The sequence below is a fragment of the Xiphophorus maculatus genome, chromosome 3, assembly GCF_002775205.1.
Source record: "Xiphophorus maculatus strain JP 163 A chromosome 3, X_maculatus-5.0-male, whole genome shotgun sequence".
In the NCBI taxonomy this organism is placed as follows: domain Eukaryota; kingdom Metazoa; phylum Chordata; class Actinopteri; order Cyprinodontiformes; family Poeciliidae; genus Xiphophorus; species Xiphophorus maculatus.
Window position 1 is genome coordinate 13,742,068 of NC_036445.1, and position 22,876 is coordinate 13,764,943.

Here is a 22,876-nt window from a genome sequence, read left to right on the forward strand (position 1 = left end):
TTTCCATCTTCTCACAGTGTAACCGGTCATCAGAAGCATTACCGCCGCCTTGTGTTTCTTTGGGGGTTTAGACAAACATCAGAACTGTAATCTACAGTATTTTCCAATATGCTTTTACGAAACGGTATCACTAAAACTTCACTTCTTCCGTACATATATTTTACAATTGAGATATTTATTTGTAAAATTTAAAGTTGTTCAGTTTGATGAATTTTTTTTTTCCCTTAGGAAATTTAATCTTGACTATTTGTCATTATTTAACTCACTTTGTTCTCATGTTTTACAGTCAGGGTCCTTACATTTATGCTATCATAGCATTTAAATTTTTCAAATATATTTCTAAAATATGTGCAAACATGACCATGGAAATCCTTTTTTGACCATGATGAATCCATCATCTGATAGCACATCTTGGAAAGAAAATACACAGTTTCAAAGCTCAAAGTTTGAAACATCTGAAGCCAACAAGATGAAGTGTATGCCATAAGCATACTAAAATGATCACATTTAATGATTTTATTCAAGAGTTAGTACATGACAATATATTAAACATACCATTGAAATAAAATAGCTCAGTTATTTTTACGGGATTAGCACATGTAAAAGGTTGAACAGTCTCCTCTGAAATCAAAGAAAAATAGCAAGCAAAATCATGCAAACAAAACAGCCTCAATGACAATAATAAAATTGACAAAATTAAGGACCAAACTCTTCCTATTTCTGACAAACAGCTTTACAATGGGGGAATTTTTCTAAAATTTCCTTCATACTTAACTTTTACACCTAAAAATGAAGTGGCATCTTTAACCTTCAATTATCTGATGGAAAAATCTGAACATAGATGAGGCTTTTCCTATTAACAGTTTCAGAACCCTGGTGTTTTCAACATAACCTTCCAGTCATACACAATTTCTGAAAGATGCCGGTTATTACTGAGGAGTTACATCACACACGTCAGTAAATGCAAGATGTGTCCACACACAGTGTTTTTGTCACTTTAATAAGTCCATCATTCTTTCTTTCCTTTTTCCTTTCTTACAGGAATAAACTGACTCTCAAATATTGTACAAAAAACATTAAATTCAATTTCTTTGGCATTTACAATGAATATATGAAAATACAATGAATACATACATAAAAAATATTTATTTGATTTAATTAAGAGTTTGGTCTACTGAATATAGCATAATGCAAGTGCACATGTCAAACTTACAAAATATCAGTCATGAAAAATGTTTATTTAATTTCATCCTTCTCTGAAATAGTCATTTGTATACATCACCTAAATTCTTTTGATAATCAGAGCCAATAATAATGTAATAAAATAGGGATTTTGTAATAGGTGTCCAGTCCTTTCAGCTGTTTAGAAAATTCAGTGCTGTTTCTACAATTCAACATTGTAGTCAAGTCTCTTGTTTTCACTGGTGGTGGTAGATTTTGTGAAAGTGTTGGTCTCATCTTCCTGAAATACAGTCTCCAACACCTTCAGGATGGAGTTGCAGATTTTATCCCTGAAATCCTGGCCAATGAATATGTATAGCACCGGGTTCAGGCAGCTGTTAACATAGGCCAGACACGTGGCAAGTGGTAACCCGACCATGATGACATGGGCCAGTGTTTCGCTTTGGCTGTTTGGATCAAATCTTTTCAACTCAACTATCGTCATGATGTGAAAGGGAGCCCAGCATAGGAAAAACGTGATGATGATGGCAGAAATGACCCTAAAAGGACGGCCTGATCGTTTGGCCAATGTGGGGCTATTCCTGAGGCGGTGGATTATGATGGAATAACAGGAAAGCATAACACTGAAGGGGATGATGAAGCCCAGGAGAACACGAGTAATGGTCATAGATCGATGGCGAAAATGTTGCAATTGAATCACAGCTGGATTGCTATAATTATTGGAGAAAGCATAATTATTGTAGCAGATGGTAATGCTACCGTAGCTTTCAGTATCTCTAAAGACAAAGGACGGAAGGCTGAGAGATAAAGCGAATGCCCAAACACACAGACTCAGATAGGAAGCCTTCCTCACGTTCCTATGACTCTGAGCCCAGACCGGCCACACTACAGACACCAACCTGTCCACACTGATCGCCACCAGGGTGTAGACGCTGGCGTACAAATTTAGAAAGTTTACTGTGCTGTTCAACTTGCACATTAACCTCCCAAACGGCCAATGGAAATTCAAAGCCTGGTATGTGATGCTCAGGGGTAGGAAGGCCGTAAAGAGGAAGTCAGCCACAGCCAGGTTGAGAAACCAAACTGTGTTAACAGTTTTTTTCATGCTGAAGCCGGCCACCCAGATAACCAGTCCGTTTCCAAACACCCCAAGCACAGAGGCCACGGCGAAAACACAGAGAGACAAGATGTGTAGAAAATTTCTGAGTTTTGCATCGTCGCCTGAGGAGGACATGGACTCCTCCGTGTTGTTGATTTGAAAGATGGACTCATTTGTATCCATGGCTGTCCTGATACCTGCAGGACAACATGAGGGCAGAATGAGCACTAATATATTATATATATAGATTAGTTACTCTTAACAATTCTCTTATGTAATGTTTTAGGTGCAGAATCCTTAGTACTAGACCCTGGGTTTAACTAAAGTATTAAACCTGTATTAATAAATACTTATTATTATGAAGTATTTATTAATACTTAATAAAAGTATTAAGCTTTTAGAAATGCACCAATCAGAGATTTGAGACTTACAGCCATATTGAAAAAAGATATGCATTCAGAAGAGGCCCTTTTTGTTAAATTTAAAGTATTTTTTGAAAATAACCTTTGAGCAGGTATTGAACATACTTTTCAGTAAGAACCACATTTCTGTATGTTTTTAATGGTCTGATGTAATACTATAATGTTTTCATTACCTGTAAGCGGAAAATCATCATCATTAACATAAATAAAGGCTTTCAAATGTCCATGTGCCTTAGTGATGAAGTTCCTGAACTAAATGGACTTTTCTTAATTTCTTAAATGGGTCTGTATTTCCAAAGTCTGGCTTTGGCTTTTATTTAATGATGTTAGCATTAAAATGCAAACATCAGTCAACATATGAGTTCCCTGGAGATTCTAGATCCCAGTTCTAACTATGAGATTTAGAAATTATGTAATTATTTGTTTTTTTTTGGATGAAATGGAGTCCAAAAATTGCTTATGCATTTTCTTACCTCCTTGGCCAAACAGCAGCTCCTGCAAATACCAGGAGCTGCTGGTATTTGGAAATACCAATCTGGCATTTGGATTGGTATACCAAGACTTGACTGTGTTTTTTTATTTTTTTATTTTATTGTGTTTAATCTTTTATCATTCCCATGTCATATTTTTTATGTTTTTTTCTCTCAATGCATGTTTAGAGTTTGCAGTTATGTGAAGCACTGTGTTTTCACTCTAGCTGTTTTAAAACTCTTTATAAATAAATCTACAGGCAGAAATAAGTTCAATTTAAATCTTAAAATTTTTTTGGTGTAGAACATAAAGCACACACTTATGTTCACGGGGAGAACATGAAAACTGCACAGAAAGACCCCAGCTATACGAGGAGATGGACAACCCCACCCTGCAGGTTAAAGTATAAATGTGATCTTAAAAAATAAGATCACACTTATTTTCTTATATCTCCTGAAAAAGCTCCTCTCCTATTAGCTCATTTTGGTTAATAGTGTCACTTTTTATTTTTTTAATTTGTCCTGTTGTCCAGTTTCTAGGAATAAAGAAACTAATTTTACCTCAAAAAGGACACAAATCAGGTTTAAAATGTATTAATTAACCAACATACCTTTTTAAAAGCCTCTCTTGTCTGATCTTGTTTAGCCCGTAGTCAGGTTTGACTGATAAAACACAAACCAGTGAATGTTAGTTTATCTCTGGTTGACAATGCCTCCGCCCACATCAAGTCGGACCCAGAGGCCATGCAAAGTACGCATTTACATACTCTTTAGCCATCCTTCAGAAACATAATTAATAAAAGGTTGGAACGTTGAATATTTTTGCTGTAATCTCATTAAAAGCTAATCTGAGTCTGGATACTGTTGTTAAACTAGGAAATAAGTTTGGGTTAATTGCTGGAGATGTCTTAAAGCTTAAGATTATAACACAAAGTAAGACAGAATAAGAAGGATCTATTTTTATATACATGTAGCATTTCAAAGGAAGCAAAGGGACATCAATTTGTTAAAGGCATTCCTAAGATATTGACACCTTAATGCACATTAATTTCCAAAAAATATATTTCTTGATAGCAAACAACAATATTCCTAAACTGTCTGCCTCTGACTTGAAAAAATATGACTATTGTGCCTTTCTCTGACATTAGAAGCAGATTCTTGCTTGGTTTATCACTTCTGTATTACATCTGTAACACAAGTTGCAGCATATTTTACATGTACAGTAATGTTCTTAAATTTGACCACTTCCTCTCAACATACACAACATAAACAAAGAAATGTGTATTTTACCCACAGACACAAATTGACCCAAGTTTGATCTTTGCAATAGGTTTGACCCTGTAAAAAACTTCACCATACTGGACTCTCAAAGCACAGAGTTCACAAACCCCACTTTGAAACCAGACCCTGAGCATATCAATCGCCGGGGTATGCTAAGATAAACCGCCTGGCCATTACTTTTCTAAGATATTATTTTCCAAGAAAAATCTCACAGAAAAAGACATTTCTAAGAACTTTAGATGAGATCGCTGTGCTTCAGCAATCTGAACATATGGTTAGCAGTGATGACTGTGCTCTAAAACAGGAGATAACATTTCACCCCTGTAACAGTTCGTCTCTTACAGGTGGATGAACTTTACCCCAATCTTCTTTGCAGAATTGTTACAATTGTGCCACATTGGAAGGTTTTCTTGAAGGGCTATGCAAAGATATCCCAAGTAAATTTAAGTCTGAACTGGTGTGCTTTGGATAATTTTCCTGCTGCCTAACTAGAGTTATACATTTTTGTCAGGATTTTTTAGTTGAGAACTAATTGATAATTCCATAAGTTATAAACAAGTAGTCCTGATTCTGAAGCCACAAAACTTGACCCCTCTTTTGCGTGGAGTACCTCCTGGTTCCATATTGGGCCTTTTACTTTTTTCTCAACATATAACGGTTGGGATCTATCATAAAATAAATCATCACAATGTTAAATTCATTGCTATGCAGACGACCAACAAGGCCAGGATGCAGTAATCTGCTTTTTCTCCTTAACTGCATCTCTGCAATCAAACAGTGGTTCAGTCAGAACTCTGTTTATTAATGACTAAAATACAGAAAGGATCCTATCTGGTGGTAAAGCTCTTAGTGGTCTGGAAAATTCTATCAGTGATCACGTGAAAAACCTTGACAAAGCTTTACAATTTGACAAAAAAAATTGCATCTGTTGTCCAATCTGGATTTTGTCATGTACACCTTCTAACGAAGGCTTAAACTTTCTTTAATCATTGTGACTTGGAGAAAGCTGTTCATGCATGTATCAGTTTAAAGGCATGACCTGATGCTGTTATCAGTTGTATCAATTTTGTGGAATTGCAACACACTTCTTATCGGTGTAAGTCAGTCATCTCTGAAATGCCTCCAGCCCGTGCAGAATGCAGCAGTTCGTCTTTTAGCGAACACTTTTAGATGAGACGACATCAGGCCCGTCTTATCCTCCCTACTTTGGCTTCCCACTTTTATTATTTGTTTTATAGCCCTCAATAGAATTTATCCTCCTTACTTAGAGCTGCTGAGTAAGGAGTGACTCATTCCTTACTCAGCAACTACAAACGCAAAACATCAGTTTTGCGTTTGTAGTTCGGGATGTCGGAAAAGATGGAAGATGGAGAGGAGGTGGAGGAAGACACAGTCCTCAGGCTTTGAGATCAGATAATCAGTTCCTTCTTAGAGTTTCCCATACTAAATGCAAACATTGGGGTGATTTTGCTTTCTGGGTAGTAGCATCGCGATTTTGAAATCAGCTCCCTTAGATCTCCGATCTATAAGCAAACTTAGTTCTTTTAAATCAAAAGACTTTTATTCCAACTGGCTTTTACTACTTTAATGTGTGGTGACACTTCTGGTTTTATTTTGTTTGTTTGTTTGTTCAGTTGTTGCTTTGTTGTTTATGTTCTTTTGACTCTGTAAAGCACGTGATTGATTGATTGTTTGAGTTATCTAAAGAACAATTACTTTTTCGAACAATTACTTTTTCCACAAAAGGCCAGGTTGATTTGGGCAACTTTTTTCTCTTGAAAAAAATTATTATTATAATTTTTTTGTATTTACTCACTCAGGTTATTACTGGCTAATTAAATTTGTTTGCTCATCTTAAGTATTTGAGAGTGATAAGAAAGCAAAGACAGAAGAAATTTCCAGCATGGGGAAAGCTTTTTACACAACACTGAATCTCTGTAATTATTCAAAGTGTAACTACAACAAGTACATGGAAACAATATGTTTTGCTTACATGTTAAAAATAGAAGTAGATGTGAGATGCATACAAACTGGCAATGGCGTGAGATGATTCAAAGCTGTTTTCGCCCAACAGATGGACGAAAACAAAAGTCAAATAAAACAGGAAGGAAACCTTAAAGTGATGCCATGATATTACACAGTGTTACATTACCCAATCCTGATTGAAAAATTTGTTCAGTGTTGTGGTAAGGTTTAAAAGAAACAAGAAGGGAGAAGTAGCCAGATAACATTCTGTGCTACATTATTGCTTTTATATTAACTTGATTCATTTACGAAATATTAAAATCATTTGAGGTTTTTGAATGATATTTGTATGCTTCCAGGCCATTTTCATCAGTAACATCAGTTCAACTTATTTACACAGAACCAAATCACAACAAAGATTATACTGTATCAAAGCATTCTTCATGACAACCAGGTAAGATTCTCTTCCAATAATACAGAACCCAAAAAAGCAATCCGATCTGACTGATTCCATCACAAACCAATCATAAGCGTAGATTAAGTTCTATATACAGTCCAGTTCAATCCAAAATTATGACATGAAACAATGACATTGAGTTAATTATTCAACGGCAAACACCACAGCAGATTTTATTATTATTATTATTATTTTTTTACCCCTCCAGGGGTTCTTTTTGTGGGCTCTAGTGTCCCTTATATGATAGTAAGCTGACAGGAAACTGGGAAGGAGAGGGGGGAAGACATGCGGCAAATATCGTCGGGTCCGGGAGTCGAACTCGCGACGGCCGCGTCGAGGACTCAAGGCCTCCAAATATGGGTCGCGCTATCCACTACGCCACCACGGCACACCCGCCACAGCAGATTTTGTCATTACTCTTCTCAGTCTGCACACTTTGAAGTATTGTTTTATCCTTACCAAAGTCCTGTAATTGCTCTAAATGGTGACCAATGAACTGTTAAGTGAGACAGTGAATGCTCAAAAGCAAGCTGTGTTCTTGGTATAATCAAAAGAGAAAATCTGGATAACTCTCACCTACTTCTAAACTCAGACTGCTGAACTTATTTTTCATCACCTGATAATTCATGGTGTGTCATGACACACCAGGCATTTAAAAAAAAGAGGACATAACAGTGTAAAATATGTAAAGAATACATGCTTTAGGTAAAGGGAAGAAAGAATCTACCTCATCTCATTCCTCTGCACCTTGGGAATACTCTAAGAAAAGGGCTCAAATGCTACTGGTCATATGAATTCTGACAGTACCTTTTCTTTTCCCCACTTATCTTAGAGCCATGATGTGGAAGCACATGAAGAAATGATGAGGAATCTGAAACGAGAAATCTTTGCTAAAAAGATGGTAGTTTAGATACTGAAGATGACAACAGATTCAAGGAGGAAGTGAATAATAATTAAGGCCTGGTGGTGAAACAGTTGCAGAAGTATAAGGTAACATGGAAGCCAAATTTTCTTAGTTGTTGATGTTTCTATTCTCTATCCGATAAAACGGTTCTCAAAAATAGGACGAATAATAACAAGGATTTTGGATACATACTTAGACTTACCACCTTGCTGACACAGAAAGTAAACAACACAAGAGAAAACCTTTTTGATTTATTTATGCCTTCAAGATCAAGCAGAAACCGCCATGGGGTCGGACGTTCTCAAATCAGTGGCCGATAAAGAAACAAAGGTGTTGAAATCCAGTCAAGCACTGTAAAATAAAAATATTTAGTTTAACAAAAGATTTCAAGTGAACATAGCTGAATTCTCATCAACTTGTTGTATGTGCTGATCTTAAACAAGTGGTGTGACCGTTTGGATTAGAAAAAAAAAGCTTGATAAGTTAATCTATTTAAGTTGAGTCCTTGCTAAAGAGGACTCAAAGTATTTGAAAGTGGTGAAGATTTTGGATTGTAAAGGGTTAACGCTCGCGCAAACCTGCAAACCATAGAAAAAGTTTTGAACATCTGTACAAGTGATTTCAGTGTTTGAAAAATAATATACGCTCTGATGACACTATGTTTGTTTAAGGGATAGCACTACGTGCTTTTCAAGCACATCAGAGATTTTAACAATGCTCTGTAAAAAATAATATAGCTTGGGATACTGCTTTATAATTTAACTTTGCTTTTTTTTTTCTTCTCCACAACGTCTAGATGGTATTTGAACTGAGAATAAAGTTCCAATCCCTACGGGTCATGACCGACAGATCTATTTTTTTTGCTGGGGTGACAGCTCTATGCTTCCTTAGAATTTCCCCAATCTCATCGAATGTCCTGTCGCTTTATCAGTTTGGTTGCTTGTGGTATCATGTTTTCTCTTACAATGACACGTCAGATAGGGTTTACCATGTAATGACTTGTTTTTTCAGCTCCTTGACGTCAGGTGGTGGTTGTCACAAACATAAAAAGGTCTTAATCCTATAAAAAAAAGTCCAGTCACCCATAAGCAATGAGATGTACTTTAAAAACTTCTACTACCTCAAAACTGAAGCTGCACCAACCGGAATAAACAGCTAACTGAGTCTGGTTGACCATCTGATCTTTAAACTTTAATTAAAATCTATAAAAGTAAAGCATCAGAAACAAAAACTTTAACAGCACAAAAAAGCCCATATGTAGCACACTTTATTGGCAGTGATGCTGTTTGATTTCATTAATGTGGTAGGAGTGCTGGTTGACCTTTAAGCTTTTATTATTGTCTTTGAAGTGATAGAGGTGCAAGCAACAGAAACCAGCACAAACATTTGATAAGTTTTTTGGGTTAATTTTGAGGAAGTTAGGAAATATAATAATGACACCATCTCAATCACAACGCCTTTCACAACTGTTTTGTGTATGTTCATATTTTGTTTTTATACAAACAGTTTATTTACACATTTATATCCAACTTTCAAAGGCACATTGAAATTTTAAAAGATACATCAATACTCTGATGTTAAAAAAACCCAAACAATAACAACAACAAAAAAAAAAACATGATATTTGGTGCTTGTGTTTCCTTTTCTTACCCTGACTGTTTCATCATCCCCACCTGTCAAGCTATTGCATTATCTCCAGTATGTGATTGTGACAAAGTAGTTCCTGGATTGGTGCTGCAAGTATTTGGTTTCCCAAACAGTTTTCAAAAATAGCAAAGTCCTCCTCCCATATACAACCTTTTCTGCATTTCCATGTCAAATGGGGGTACTGAAAGATATTGTGGACTTTATCAGTCACTTCATAAAATTTCTAATGAAATGAAAGTTCACACAGTTCTGTGTTTTTATTTCGTTTTGCTCTGATACAGTCTCCACTGCCTGTTCTAACATTTTCTTCAAATAAAGGATTTCTTTCTACCATTTCTTAAGTCTTTGTTGGAAAAAAAAGTTAATTTGGCTTCTACTAATTACACCATGAAAATATACGTCTTAAAATTAAGTGTTTTCATAACAACCCTTCTCTGCCAAATAGTTTGAGGCCCATCATATTGGATAGAAATTATCTGTGACCATCAGAATTGCAGGTTCTAAATTGTATTTAGACCTTTACTTTGACTGAAGCATGAAAATTTAGATTAGAGGTATCAAATTTTTTATGACCTTTTTAGAAAAAAGGGGGATTTCCAAACAGTGTTGCTCCAAACAAAGGGGTGGCAACTAGAGGGGTTCCTCTAATGCCTCTTAAAATAAAGGCATACAGTTTCTTAAATTGTTTGACTTGATTGCTTACTGCTTTTCTCCAGAAAACATTCTTGTGGTTGAACAACAATTGGATATGTTGTACAACTGGATATAGTACCACTTTATATTGTAAAGTGCTTGGTTTATTTAGCCAGGATTAATGTCTGCTTTTGTGTAAAGGTCTGTGAATGTTTGTGGTTCTGTTTACTATTGATTTAAAGTGAAAGCAAAATGACTGTCTAATAAGAAAAAAATACATTGTATTGTACCTAAAATGTTCTTCCTTTTCAAGAAAATTTTAATTTTTCTGCAAAAATCTTGATATTTAAAAAACATAAAATTAACAAAGTATCTATTTACATTAAACACCTGGGCTCACAAGACAAATTTGGATAATTGTTGAACTGTGGTGAGGGGCCACACAAAATTATTCCAATGACTGTTCACGGTTTGTGGTCTGCACCCACTGATCTTGTAGCTACAGTTGTTTGTTAAGTTTCATTTTCATGGTCATTGGTCATCCTGTTTTGCAACCTCCAGAAGGTGATTTTTCTTTCTTGTTTTGTCCTGCAATTAACTCCTCCCATCTTCTAGTCAACTCAGACCAGCTTCCTTGCCAGTCTCTGTTAAGAAAAAAATATGCTACCACTGCTTTTGTGGTGGGTTTTATGAGTTTAAAGTAATTTGCAGAATTAGTTTTTTTCCCCTACTCATTTGCACCAAAGTAGATTCGTTTCAGTCCCAGCTAACATAAACCCCTTCTTCCAAATGTGTACTGTGTCCCCTACCTGGTTTGTGACAAACAGGTCTTCTGATTTCTTTCTTTCTTTCAATAATGATTTTCTTTTTGCCACTCTTCCATGAACATCATAGTGAGTACATGACTTATCACTGTCCTGTCAAAACATTGCATCTTTCCTTCTCATTAAGCTAAGAGTTAATGTGAGCTACTTGTTTGCCCATCTGTTAGCTGCCTTAGGTGGATAACCATGTCTTAGTAGGTTACCAGTTGTGTCTTTCTTTTTCTATGTTTGGATGATAAATTGAACAGTGTTCTGTAAAAAATATGTAACTTGGGATGTAATTTTATGACTTAAACCTGCTTTTTTCTCCACAACATATGACTTCATGACACTGTTTATTCTCCAACAAACCTCTGAGGCCTTCATAGAACAGTTGCACTTTGATTAGATTATGCACAGGTAGTCTATATTTACTAAATATGATACAACAGACAGCAGCTGTCTATTTTTTTGTTTAAGGGTAGCAATGATGCCTTCAAACAGAAATGTCCTTGGACATGTTTTACTGTTTTCCCTGTAAATGTGTGAGTTCTCTCATACTCCAGCTTCTTCTCACAGTTAAAACCATGACTATTAGGTTGTTGTTAACTTGTGTGTGCATGGTTGCTCTGTGATGAACTGTCAAAATGTCCAGGGTGTATTGCACCTCTTGCCCAATGTCTGCTGGAGATAGGCACCGGATCCCCTGGTACTCTGCACAGACAAGAGGATCTAGACAATGGAAGGACTGGCTATAAAATCGCATTAAAATTCCCTAAATGTTAATTTTATTAGTATTTGATTGACTGACTTATTGCTCAGTTATCTTAGATTCCACTTCTATAAAAAATGTCCCAACACTGACGTTGTCTTGTTTACCTCACCAGGAGAAGCTATAATAGTTTTTAGCTGACTTCCAGAAAAGATAAAATGTAAGCCATTTAAACATAGAAAATTTATACAATAATATTTGTTTATTGTAAAAATAAACAACACATTCTAAGAAGAAAAAAAAATATAGAAGAAACTGAACTAGGAAACAATTTTTTTAGACCTGCACTGTTTGTAATGTCACACATTCAAAAGTTAACTAGCAATGTCTTGTTAGCCTACATCTATAGCAGTTATAACATTGAAATTGGGGTTTTTTCTCTTATTTATGACGGACAAAATGTCAATGATTGCTGCTTTTAATGTTTGAGTGAGAATAGACTCCTTCGATGACTTGCTGATATAAAAAAAATACAATAAATCAGCACCCTCTAGTGGCGTTTAAAAGCATTGAAGTTTGATGTGCGATAAGCTGCCTCATGATAAATTGTGTTTTTAGTTACAACTCAAAAATAACTATTTTTCCACCTGATGAATCGCCATCACTCATATCAGGCTACTGGTACAACTAAAACAAGTGCTGAAAAAGGTCTAAAAGTCTAAAAGACAATGTTGAAATACAAATCAAACTTGATGTTTAACATATTACATACCGTAACATAATCATAATAACAATCATCAATATAGGGAAAAAAGGGCACATTTTCTAAGTTGAATAAAATCCAGAGGATTTTTATACCTTTTCCAGCTCCTCCACCTTCAGTTAGTAGTTTATAGTCTTCAGGATAAAATACATAGAAATTGGGGCAAAGATAATTATAATGCAGCTGGAATTTTGAGCACCATTTATCAACGTCATATTTCTTTCAAGCTTCATAGAAAAGGCAATGAAATATTTATTGAAGCATGCAGCAGACAGCAATCAGTGCCTAAGAAGGTTTTATGACAGGTGACCAATATGAATGACAGCAGCTGTCAGATGAAACTATTTGTTGCTGACCTAAGTTGTGATAAAGATGCAGTGAAACTGCACACTCTGTTCTAGTTCACAGGTGATGTAAACCCACAGATGACCACTGTGGACAGTATCATGTGTCAAGTTCAAAGTTTCTGGTTTCCAAGTTAAAAAAGTAGAGGAAGCTGGTATAAGAACTTGCTGCAACTCAGTTTCTCTTTGACTTGGCAAAAGGTTGCATTATTTGGCCAATATATTTGGAATTCATGTTTTGTAGCTCAAAACCAAAACTAAACAGTGATTGTAGATTATATTTTGAGGCAAAACTAAGCATTCAAAGCAAAGTAGAATACATGGTTAGTAGATAAAAATGATTTTATATTTACAGTAGCATTTACATTGTACAGCTAAAGCGTCCATGACAGTCTCACACCTCGGCATCAGAGAGTGATTTGTCTTTGCTTCGAATGGTGACCATTGAGTTTGTGTAGGTGTAAGAGCGGGACACCTCCTCCTGGAAGGCATTCTCCAGGACCTTCAGGATGGATTTGCGAACTTTATCCTTAAAGTCCTGGCCCATGAACACATACAGCAGCGGGTTCAGGCAGCTGTTGAGAAAGGCCAGGCTTGTGGCGATCGGGACTCCGATTACGATGATGTGGAGCAACATCTCATTTGAGTGATTTCCCATGTTGCTTACCATCTCCAACAAACCCATGACGTGAAAGGGAGCCCAGCAAAGGAAAAACGTGACAATAATGGCGGCAATTATCTTGAAAGAGCGGCTGGACTGGTTGGCCAGTGTGCGGTTTCGTCTAAGGCGGTGGATTATGACGGCATAGCAGGAGACGATGATGCTGAAGGGAATGACGAAGCCCAGGAGGAAGCGGGTGATGACCATGGCCTTGTGGCGGAAAAGTTGCAGCTCAAGGACAGATTGATTTTCATTGTCCTCAGACATAGCAAAATTGTTGAAGCAGTTGATGATGTTCTCATTCTCATATGATGGCCCGGTATCCCTGAAGACAAAGTACGGAGCGCTGAGGATCAAAGCCAATGCCCAAACGCACAGACTGATGCATGAAGCCTTACGCAAATTCCTGTGATTCTGCGCCCAGACAGGCCAGACAACGGACACGCATCTGTCCACACTGATCACCACCAGAATGTAGACGCTGGCAAACATGTTCAGGAAGCTGATGGTAGTGTTCAGCTTGCACATAAACTTGCCAAATGGCCAGTGGAAGCCCATAGCTGTATATGTCACACTGAGTGGTAAGAAGGCTGTGAAGAGGAAGTCAGCAATGGCCAAGTTGAGGAACCAAATCGTGTTGACCGTTTTTTTCATCTTGAAGCCAGTCACCCAGATAACCACTCCATTCCCGAGCACGCCCAAGACAAAAGCCAGCGAGTAGACGATGAGGGACATTATGGTGAGGGACTGCCTCAGCTCAGAGTGCTCATCTTTGTTGTTGTGATCGTGATCATCCCTGTAGTAGTCGTCGTCTTCTTCATACAAGGAGTCATTGTTGATTAGACTGGTGAAATTGCTGTAATAGTAAGAAGCTTGCTCCATCATTGTTAAAGAACCTGCAAGAAATTACAAAACATTAAGTTTTAGTTTTCGAAGGGAAATTTAAAAAAATTATTAAAAACATCTAGTTGTTGTCATATACATTCAGATTCTAGGCATTTTTTTTTATCTTACCAAAAATGTTTTGCCTGACTAAAGGTAAATTACTCTACATTTTTTAAATCTTGCTTTTGGATGAGTTGAAAGAACTTCTTATTCAAATAACTTTACCTTGAGTTCACTAAGATACTTTTGCAAGGTGTGAGACAGGTTTTGTTTTTGGTTAGGGATATCATCTGGTAGTACTCAAACAAAGTGATTATTAAATTTTATTTAATAAGTTATCTTAAGTTTCTTTAAATTAACCCAATTACATTTTACAATCTCAAAAAGCAGCTGTGTCAATGATTAAACTCATATAGACAACATTAAGAAGGTTTTTTTTAAAATTTCTTTTAAATTTTGAAGAAAGAAAGAAGGCAAAAAAGAAACCTGCAATCCTGACGACACTGATTGTCTGCTGTGTGGTTAAAGCTGCACTTGTTGGTGTTCTTTAGAGGTTTTGGACCTGGATATCTTGATGTCAAACAGTACTTAGAGCAAGCTCCGGTGACTTTAGGGAAAAATTACCAGTTGACATAAGTGATGGCATGGGCGTTGGTCAGATTTCTAAGGAGCCTCTGAGTCACATACTGGGACACAAGGACATCCTGATGAAAAGTGAGCTACTGGACAAATCATGGTGTAAAAAGTATTTGCCCCCTTAATAATTTCTTCTGTTTGTGTGTTATTTTATAATAGCCACACCCCAGTCAGATTACTCTAAAACCTGTTGAATACAAAAAAATCCCTTAAACAAGACCTGTCTGACAAAATAAACACATCATGTCACAGTTTAAAAAAGCTTTCACAACAGATGACAAACTAAATCATTTGACTCCACCATCTTGGAAAGGGTTTCTGCTAGGCTTCGGTACTCCAGAGAAACAAAGTGAGAGTCATTATCCTTAAATGGAAAAAACACGGAAATGTGGTGAACCTATCCAGGACTGAAAGCCATGCCAAAATTATTCCAAGAGCACACTGAAGACTTGTCCAAGACATCCGAAAAGAACCAAAAACAGCTGAAACATGACAGACCTCACTCGGCTGTGTTACGGTCAGTGCTCAACAACATTAGTAATTAAAACGGCATCCAAACAAAGGCTCAGCCCACATTTGCTGAAAAACATCTTTATAATCTCAAGGGCTTTGGGAAAATATTATGTGGAGTACTGAGAGAAATGTTGAACTTTTTGGACAGCATGTCATGTTATGCATGTGACATAAAACTAACAGTCAAACTAAGTTGATGTGTGATGGATTGGGGCTGTTTTCTGGCTTCAGAATCTGGTTCTGTATATCTTACTCTAACTGATGACACCAGGACTTCTATCAGAAACTCCTGAAGGAAGATATCTGGTCATCACTTCATTATATTAAGTTCAAGCATTTAAGTTGTACATTATGTCAATGACTCAAAGCACAAAGAAAAGGAGTCTCAAAAATCACCAGACTAAAAGGTGGTCATACACAAGAACTTTGCAATGAGAGCAACTCTGCAATAAATAGTGGGCCAAAATTCCTCACAAAGATTAAAACCCTAATCACCTGATGGTAGCTGCTGCCACCAACCAATGTTGGTGAAACCACTTATTAAGTTGCGCCAACATTGAAATAACTTTTGGAGCTATTGTCATTGTGGATTAGCATTTTGTCGTCTGTAGATATGTAATCAATTCAGGTTATCAGGAAAACAAACAAGCACAACCCTCAAAAGCAGTTACATCTTGAAATGTAACTACACCAGAAAGCCTGATGGAAGAGGTTATATTATAGACTGATAAAAACCAGCCAAGGTCCCCCAGGACGCACTGGGGGGACTATGGATCTTGACTGGCCTTGGAACGCCTTGGGGTTCCCCCAAAAGCAGCTGCCCCAGTGGCTGAGGAGAGGGCAGTCTGGGCCTCCTTACTTAGGCTGCTGCCCCTCGACCCGACTCCAGATAAACAGAAGAAGATGGATGAATGGCTGGATGGATGGATAAATGGAAAACCAGCCCCTTGTTCTATGCTTTGCTTTGTACAGAGGGTCTGGGGTCTTAGCTATTGAGAAACAATTGCTTCCTGAAAGCATAGACTGTGTTAAAGTTTTAAATGTTACCCAGCAGTCACCGATCTTTGTCCATGGTGTATGTAATGCACCAGTTCATTACTGTGAAGCTTACTGGAAATTACCGTGCTCTATAAACAACCATCCTCCATTGCAAAGAGAGAAATGCCGAAACTGAACAAGAGGCTGTTAATGTTAATTCAATATCTGGAAGCATGGCCAACATAGACTGAACGGCTTCGTTCACTTCCTCTGCTGCCATTGCTAAAACTACAGGCAGGTTCAGACTACAGTTCTAAAACAGAGCAGAACATTTACGTTTTGGTTCACAACTTCTTACTCTGTGTGCTGATTGGCCCGGTAGAAATTCTATGGTAGGAATCCAAGTAAGTGGGAGAAAGACCAGACTGTGGTGAAAAGCGAGATTTGAATCAAGCAGGATTGTACAGGAAGCCAATGGCCAGGCTACCTATATTATAGTTACAAACAAACTTTGACCCACTTCTAATGTTAACAACGGTAATGTTTTGAACAGCCAGCTTAAATCCTGCGGAGGTCATTTGAATAAAGTAAAACCTGCAGCAGTAGAGTAAACAACCTTTAAGTTAATTTGCTTAGAATACTATGTACTTATGTTCGCCTAACTTTGTTCACATAAACCCTCACTTACATAGCTTTAAAGTGTATGAACCATTCTGACTGTGCTTTTGGGAGCTTGTTGACTCTGTAACCAAATAAACATATCTAGATATACAAACATTCTCCAAAAAAAAAAAAAAAAAAAAAAAAATCCCCCCCGCAACAGGGGTAAATTAAAAGGTTTATAACCTCTGAGTAAGCGTACATAAAGCAAAGCATCAATTTCTACGCTACGTGAAAATGTGAGATCAAAGCGAGAGTAAAAGTGGAACCGAGTTTGATGAGCAGAAGCTTTTTGTTCTCCGTGGAAACCACACCAAAACCATCGCAGCACAGCCATAAAACTCATCTCACAAAGTGCGGCTTAATTAACATTCTCAGGTTATTTTTTCCCCCCGCAATTAACTGAAAGCTTTTAAAGCTGCATAACAGCAAAACCCAGATTCACTCAAGAATCGTTGTTTTTCCCACACAAAAAGAAAAAAAAAACAAAAATTCATTTCACCCATTCAATCTCACATTTTTAAATTGATTTTAATTGATCTCCATATTTAATCTCTTGATAAAATGCCAGTTTTTTAATCGTCCTACCTTGTCTCGTCCGGATGAGTCAAATGCGTTCAGCCCCACAGGCAGCTCTATCTGCTTTGGGGGAAAATGTGGAGCTCAGATCCTTGACACCCCTAATTGTTTGACATCACAGCTGGGCGGGACGAGCTCGCAGCCTCCTCATCTGGCAAGCAGGGAACTGTTGCGCTACTTAGATGTAAATGCTTATGTTTTGGACAATATATTCCCACAGACATCGGTGCAGTTTCTTTTCTTTTCTTTTTTAGAAGCACAGAAGCCCAATAGTTACACGAACTATTTTGTCATGTCTGATTACCCGACACATTGTCTATTTTCCCTTTCACTTCACTATCATTGTTATCCAAAATTTGTATTCAACCCCACGAAGGACAGCTGGGAACAATCAAGGGGAAGACAGACGGGGACTAATAAACACACATAGAAATCCTCACATTGAGAAGAATGTGAAGAAAAGCTAATTCAAGGATTTGCAGGTGATTCATGAAGTGTGGGCATCAGCACACACTTCACTTTTTAAAAATATTTTAAATACTTTTTAAAAGGCCACTGGCCACAAATTTCACACTCCTTAATTTAAGTATGACAATACTTAAATTGACTAGTAGGGGATAGCGCGACCCACGTTTGGAAGCCTTGAGTCCTCGACTCGGCCGTCGCGGGTTCGATTCCCGGATTTGCCGCATGTCTTTCCCCCTTTCCTTTCAGACTACTTTCATATAAGGGACACTAGAGCCCCCAAAAGACCCCCTGAAGGGGAGGAAAAAAAAGTATGACAATTTTACCAAGTATTTTGTTAAGATTGGCATACAGAAAACCAAGAGCCTCATCTTTGAGGAACTGATCCTGTTTCTACTTCTTCTTATGATTGGCCCTGTTTTGGAGAAGATTCTCTCTGAGGGGACATATGTTGTTACAATACAGAGACTAATTGCATCACATGTGAAGGAAGTGGATAGACTCAACATTTGGTTTGCCACTAGCTCAGTGGGTCTGTGTCTCTCTGTGAAAGAGTCTCCTCAAGATTTAATCCCACCCCCACCATGGAGTTTCACCAGTCGCTCGTTCTTCAAAGAACCTCCAAACAGCCGATGTGTGCGGTTCCTCTTCTAGGCACTTTGCTGCCTCTTCTCCCTCTTGGCCCTGTGACTAGCTGGATCTTGTTGAAATTATTCTCTGAAGAGCTTCATCAGCTGCTCTGGTTTCACTGAATCATGGGTCAATATTTCTGGTGGTTTCTGATAGAACAGGGTTGCACTCCATCCTGTGGAATTTAATTTCCATGTATGGACAGAGCTTCCACTAACTCCTTCACTTTCTCCATGGTTATTCTGGTCTAGTGCTCAACTGTCTGTTAACTCTTGCAGAACATGAACATTTTAGAGGTTGTAACATAACTAAAAATGAGCAAACAGTTATGTGTTGAACTCTACAATATACCCAGTCATGCCTAATCTGCTTGTCATAATAATAATACCATGACTAAATGTGATAGCTGGGAAATAATAACATCATAGCATGATATGTAGACTGTACCAGTCTGCGCTCATCTCCTCAGTGAAAGGAACAGTGCAGGCCTCACATTCCTCTTGACTCACAAGAATGGGTCAAGAGTGGAGATGACTGATAACAGTGGAGATGACTGTATCCTTGAAATCCAGAATCTGTTTTAGTAGAGTCCCACCTATTAACATAATCTTGTTTCAGTTTTAGCTCAGGAATGCCCATCTGTCGTTGGATAGTTTTGAGCCTCTCTGCTCATCACCTTCAGAGAATCTCTTACAAGGAAGTTAATTGTGTGTGCAAGGCATGGGTGGTGGATCCCACTTCAGGGTTTTAATTACATTTGCTATGTTAGCTGCATTCCCTCTAACACTGCACACTACTTTGCTTTCCTCGTTTCTTTCTTGTGCCACTTTGAGCAGCTCTGTTGCTAATTTCACAGAATTATGTCTGTCACAGAACACAGAACAAACCAGTAGGCAGAACACCAGTTTGTAATTTTCAACAAAATGGCATGTAGAATGTGGTGGTTCAGGATTTCCAGCAGTCTGTTGTTATTCATGCTTTTTTTTAACCCTTTCTAGGAGCAAAGCACATTCTCTGTCACATAAGCCTGGGGTGATGTTTTTTTTTTTTTTTGTGGGGGTGGGGGGGTCTGCTTGGAAGTTTATAAGTTGGACTGAGAGCATCAGTATACTTTCTGAATCCTTTGTCTTCCACAACTGAAAATGACTGAAAATCTTATAAAATCATTTTAGCCAGTTCCTCATTTTTTTGTTGTTATGGGGTCATAGCCTTTTGAAAAAAAAACACAAAACTGACCTTAAAAAGCATGCCCACACCATTACATATTTTACAATGGTGTGGGTGATGTTGTAGACATTGTAGGAGGAGAAGCAGCTACAGCAGACACATTGACATTTTAATTATTAATAGATATTTCCTTTGCTTGTCTTTGTTCTTGAAGCTGCACTGACGGATGAACAGTTCCCATATGCCCGTGCAGGTTGTTGGTGAAGCCTGCTCGATGCGAAATGTTAACTTTGCACAGGCTGATCTCTGCCTTTGAACTGCGTGTCACGTCAAAATGTGTCCAAACTTTGCTGCATTTTCTTTCATTCGTAATTACTCTTTGTAGCCTCTGTCTAAAGCTCACTTTTCTCTCCCTCTTCTTGTCTCCACCTTGCTGGAGTCTCCATCTCCCTCTTTCGCTTTTGTGTGCTGTGCTCTCAAGAATCTCTAAACAGCTATATTATTCATGCTTAAGTGTAAGTCTTTTCCTCAGGTGCCCTCACATACTCCACAGCAGTCCTTTGGGAAACTCCAAAACAGAGCGTAAGTAAACGGCTTCAGTAAATGCATAAATTGAGGGTTACTGAGATGACTACTGGAGGGAGAGAAGATCTGATTTCTCATCCACCCACCGATGATCCTGTATTGTAATGTTTGCCACTCTGTGGCCTGAGTTCATGTTTTGCTGCAGGTTAAGTGTTCAGTAATTGCTGCATGCTGACTTTTCACCTGAGCGCAAACATTTTAATGTCTCCCTTCTTTTCACCTTTGACGTCATTGTTTCGCTGAGCTTGCTGAACCCGCTGGGATTTTGGCACACACAGGTTTCCTGCAACAAAGCAGATGCTTGCAGTGAATTCATGCTTCAATAGGGACAAAGCTTGGAAGTAACATCTATCAGATTCAGCACATTTTAAAGCCTGATATTATATTATGTTTAATAATTCATGACAGCTTATTAGAAAGTTTTATAGCAGTGGATGAATACTGAACATATAGGCTTGTATATGATCAGACTTTTCGCAAGTCTTGTTAACATTACCCTTGAGGCTGTTTTTTTAAAATGATTTTTCCTCTAGTGACCCTTATTCAACAGTGAATTAACACAGGAAAGTGGGTTGTGAGAGAGGGGAAGACATGCAGAAAAGGTCAACAGGTTGGGAATCAAACCTGTGATGGCCGCATTGAGGACAAAGGTCTGCATTCAAGGGGTTGTGCGCCCAACCCGTAGATAGAGCTTAAGATGAAGCAGTACTTTTGACTTGTTGAAACAGCAAAGAAAAATATTGCTCCTCGGAGACAAAGTTGGATATGAATTCCTTTCTACAGTCTGGATATTTCTGGCGGCTTTATCACTCATAAAATCATTACAGAAACAAGCCAAAAACAAAGAGGTATTCATCCCCTGAAGCAAATCTGAGCAGTAATTCTTCCAAGTAGCAATTTTCTATTTTTTTTTCACCCTAGTCTGGTAAATTCCTGCACTTGTTTCAGGTGTTATAATTGTTGATTGCATAAAAAAAACAACCTACCAGTGATGCTGTGTAATGACATCAAGCTGAATGTGGGGGAGTGGGAGCTGAAGACTCTGCAAATCTGGCTGATGTCTCCAGAGTGAAGCTTTACCTTTCAGGGATCAAATGCTTCATTTGAGTTTGTCTTTCTGCTTGAATTTCCTCCCACATGGTCACTCTTGTGCTTTTCTTCCAAACCACCCACTTATTCATTGGGTGATTGTAAGCTTGAGTTTTATGTCCTTTGCCGTTGTGAACTTCTGCTTTTATGTCTTTGTATAGATTTATTTTTTTCATTATCTCTCCCCCTATTCCAGCTTTATCCCTTCGTTTGTTCAGTTATTATTGGAGTTTTGGATTTGTTTCGCATTTTCTTCTTGTTCTAGTTTATTCCTTCTGTAAGTTTGGTTTCTCGTTTTTAGGTATTGGTTTTATTTAGTTTGAGTATTTATTTTTGTCTAGGTTCTCTTCTAGTTTCATATTTTTGTCTTTGCCTGTCTCCACTGGAAGGCCTTGTACTGGTTCTGCCTCAGTGCGCGCCGGCCACTCAGAGCCGCACCGGCTCTGTGTGGATGTTATCAGTTTTTAAAGGGACAGACAGTATTATGTAAAATTGACTTTTTTTTAGCTTTACATTATGTTATAATGTTATTACCTCACCAAAACTGTACGTGGAGTGTTGCCTTTATTCTTTTATGCATGAGAAATCCTTGAATTTCCATGGCAACCATTCCGCCTGGGTGGACCTAGCCCCGCCTTCAAGACGCAGCTCCTCCTCATAGCTGTAGTTTCCGAGCTTCTGCCTCACAGAGAAGCCCTCCCCACATGTTGCCCCTACTCAGCTCCTCCAGAATAGCAATTAGCTATTGCTATTGCAGGTGTTGGCTATTGTTTCACCAGGCAACACCTGGTGGAACAGCGAAACTGCTGCGCTCATTATAGGAGCTGCTTATCGGAGCAACACTTGTAAAAAAACATTGTTAAAGGGTTAATAGAGGAGTTGTCATGAAATGCGGTGGTGAGGCAGACGCAGCAGACCCAGGATGCAGTGAGAAATGATGGTTTTAATGAAGAAAAGAAGTCAAAACAGTCCAAAAACACAGGCAGCACGACTGAGCGGAAGCCAGGGCTCAACGTCGGTAGCAACTGGTTTACAAGTGGACACACTTAGGACTGGGAGCACGTTAGACGAGGACCTGACAAAGACACAGACACACAGGTGACACTAAATACACAGGGGGTAATTACAGGGACGAGAAACACCTGGGGACAATCAAGGGGAAGACAGGACAACATGGAAACTCAGAAACACAGAAACTTGAAATAAATACACAGGAAAAACATGGAACATGACAGGAGTGATATTGTGATGACTTTCTGCTTGGAAAACAAGTAATATTGCCCCTTCAAATCACTTTGCCATTTAACCCCTTTTCCCCAGCTGCTAGTCATTTTTTTGTCTACTCT

The 22,876-nt window shown here is 38.0% G+C and overlaps 1 protein-coding gene across 2 annotated transcripts; it reads right to left on the minus strand.

Annotated features, from left to right (window-relative positions):
- Positions 1-501: 501 nt before the first annotated feature.
- LOC102217246 (chemokine-like receptor 1) lies at positions 502-17,659 on the minus strand. 2 transcript variants are annotated; one of them, XM_023331247.1, is made up of 3 exons: positions 17,604-17,650; positions 3,785-3,836; positions 502-2,478 (listed from the first exon to the last, which is right to left on the minus strand). In XM_023331247.1, exon 3 carries the CDS (start codon positions 2,462-2,464, stop codon positions 1,385-1,387), a length of 1,080 nt encoding a protein of 359 aa, XP_023187015.1. In that variant the 5' UTR covers positions 2,465-2,478; positions 3,785-3,836; positions 17,604-17,650; the 3' UTR covers positions 502-1,384. The 2 variants fall into 2 exon arrangements, with proteins under 2 accessions (XP_023187015.1, XP_005798496.1); XM_005798439.2 differs by lacking the exons at positions 502-2,478; positions 3,785-3,836 and adding an exon at positions 8,243-14,239 and having other exon boundaries at positions 17,604-17,659.
- Positions 17,660-22,876: the final 5,217 nt, after the last annotated feature.